The following is a 2,271-nucleotide window of genomic DNA, read 5'->3' on the forward strand; positions in this document are numbered from 1 at the left end:
GTCAGCCTTGGTCCATCACCAGCTCCCCACCACCAGGCCGCCTGAGGAAACCCACCTCCCTGCTTGTGTCTGATGGCTCCAGACTATCGCCACTCCAACCCCATCACACACACACACCTCCCCACCCTGGCCCAGTGTCCACACTGACCTCAGCCCATCCTGTCTGCTACTCAGATCCAAACACAGGGACCAGGACAGGCCAAAAGGGAATCCCATTTCCTGGACTGTCCTTCAGATATTCTTGGACATGTGTCTGAAAGCTCTCAAGACCACAGGGTGAGCTACCAGAACCTTCACCACAGCTGCCAGACAGAAAGACACACAGGTGCTCGGTGGGACCAGGGCCAGGCCTGCTCCTGGCCTGGGGATGTCTAGCACAATGCCCTATACTCCGTGGTGTCCTGGTTCCGCCCACAGCTACTCGTGTCCCAGCAAAGCCCATGGGGGCATGCTTAGAACAAGCACCGAGGACGGCTGTCGTGTTCCATGACCTGACTACCCAGGTGGACAGGGCAGGCATTCAGGCCCTGGCCTCAGGTGGCAGCTCCCTGGGCTGCAGCTAGCTCCTCCTGGGGCAGGAGTGTGTGGAGCACAGGGAGCTGCTGACCAGCCCTGCCTCCTTGTCACTGAAACCTTCTTCCTTTCCAGGGCCCCGATGGACTGCCTGTGCCTGGCTGCTGGCATAAGGTAACTTTCAGGGAAGAGTCTCCAAGGCAGGCTAGGAGGAGTGGGAGAGCCAAGGGAACCCTGGGGCTGAGTGCCTGCCGCTCCCTACATCGTGATGGAACAGCCGGGTATCCCCAAGTAACCCTAGATTTGACTCTCCCATCGTGTGGCCCAAGACCCAGGGCTGTGATCCTGGTCGTGAGCAAACCACCCTCTTGGTCATACAGGGCTCACTCAAGCCCTGGCCCAGCCAGGGCAAAGCCATCAGCCCCTGAGACTTTGTTCATACTGTCCCTCCCCCACCCCAAGAGAGGGTGGAATTCAGGAGGTTGGGATGAGAGGATTGGGGGGCCATACCTCTTCCCAAGGAAATAGGCAGGACAGGGATACCCAGATCAGAAACAGGGCTTCTGGGGCCCCCAGTTCCCTCCTCACCTTCAGTCTTTCCCTCCTTCTCTAGTGATCCTGAGCACGCAGTTCACAACCTGTATAGATCCATGTGGACATTTTTAATTTTTGTGAAAACAAAACAGTAATATATTGATCTATTTTCACGGGATGCAACACCAATACTTGTGGCCTTTTAACATCTGAGAGTGTGCCCAGCCCAGCCCCAGGACAATCAGTGTGTGAAGCTGGCAGGAAAGCGGACAGGCCCCCTGGGGGCACTGTGTACCTGCAGGGCTCCCTCGGGGCTTGGCTTTCCAGGAAGGAGATGAAAGTAACTTGCCTGGCTCAGGAGAGGCTGCAGAGAGGCCAGGTTGGGCTTTCGGTCACCTGAGAGCAGAAACTCCGGCTGCTCCGCTGCCCTGCAAGAGCCTGCCCTCTGAAGCTCTGGAGCTCCGGGCCATGCCATCCACGAAGGCTTGTGGCATGAATAGCAAACACAACTGATCTTGGCCTCTCTGGCCTCTGCACTCAGCCACAGCCAGCTACCCACCGCTCTGGGTCCCCTTGGGCCCTGGGTTCACCAGGGCAGGATGGGACTTCCACCCAGCACTCATAGCTGGAGCTGTGGGAAGCAAGCTAAGCGGGCAGAGCTCCCATCGAGTGCTGTAGGCCTCAGGAACCAGCCTGCCTGCTGTGAAAACCAGTGTCCTCTGGCCAGGAGTGAAGGCCAGGCTCTGTGATCACTACCACGTGGACCCAGCAGCAGGGAGCCCTGTGAGCCTCAAGCGTGGAGGTCCCAGGCTGGAATGTCTGTTTCCTGCTTTTCACCACACCCCCACCACATGAGGGACGTGATGGGACTGCCAGCCTGAGGAGATGGACTGCCAGCTCAGAGTTTGGGCCTCGATGGCCCCAAGTCTCCCCACCCAGGGGAACTCTGGTCAGCCTCCCAAAAATGAGTCCTCTGAGGGAGCTATGCAAATGAAAAGAGCCTCGGGGCTGCTTCCATGCCTGTCTGAGTAGGTGGCCTGTGCCCTCAGCCAATGATGCTCTGAGAAGAGGTTCCCCGCTTCTGACAAGGGGCCCCAGCCACCAGCTCCAGACCAACTACTTGCCTCCCCTCTCTGTGTAGATGGATATTGTTGTGTGTAATAAATCACAAATGCGGGGTCTGGGTATGTCTGTACTTGCAGACTGGCCCTAGGCCCATCCCTA

At 57.9% G+C, this 2,271-nt stretch overlaps 1 protein-coding gene across 1 annotated transcript in view; it reads left to right on the top strand.

Annotated features, from left to right (window-relative positions):
* COL23A1 (collagen, type XXIII, alpha 1) overlaps nt 1–2,271 on the top strand; it is a 381,517-nt gene extending 379,246 nt beyond the window's left edge. Inside the window, exons 25-26 of the mRNA XM_010846641.1 lie at nt 649–687; nt 1,127–2,271. Coding sequence (XP_010844943.1) covers nt 649–687; nt 1,127–1,129 — 42 coding nt within the window. The 3' untranslated portion in view covers nt 1,130–2,271. The remainder of the gene's footprint in view (nt 1–648; nt 688–1,126) is intronic.

Source organism: Bison bison, unplaced genomic scaffold, assembly GCF_000754665.1.
Source record: "Bison bison bison isolate TAMUID 2011002044 unplaced genomic scaffold, Bison_UMD1.0 scf7180017864238, whole genome shotgun sequence".
Taxonomy (NCBI): domain Eukaryota; kingdom Metazoa; phylum Chordata; class Mammalia; order Artiodactyla; family Bovidae; genus Bison; species Bison bison.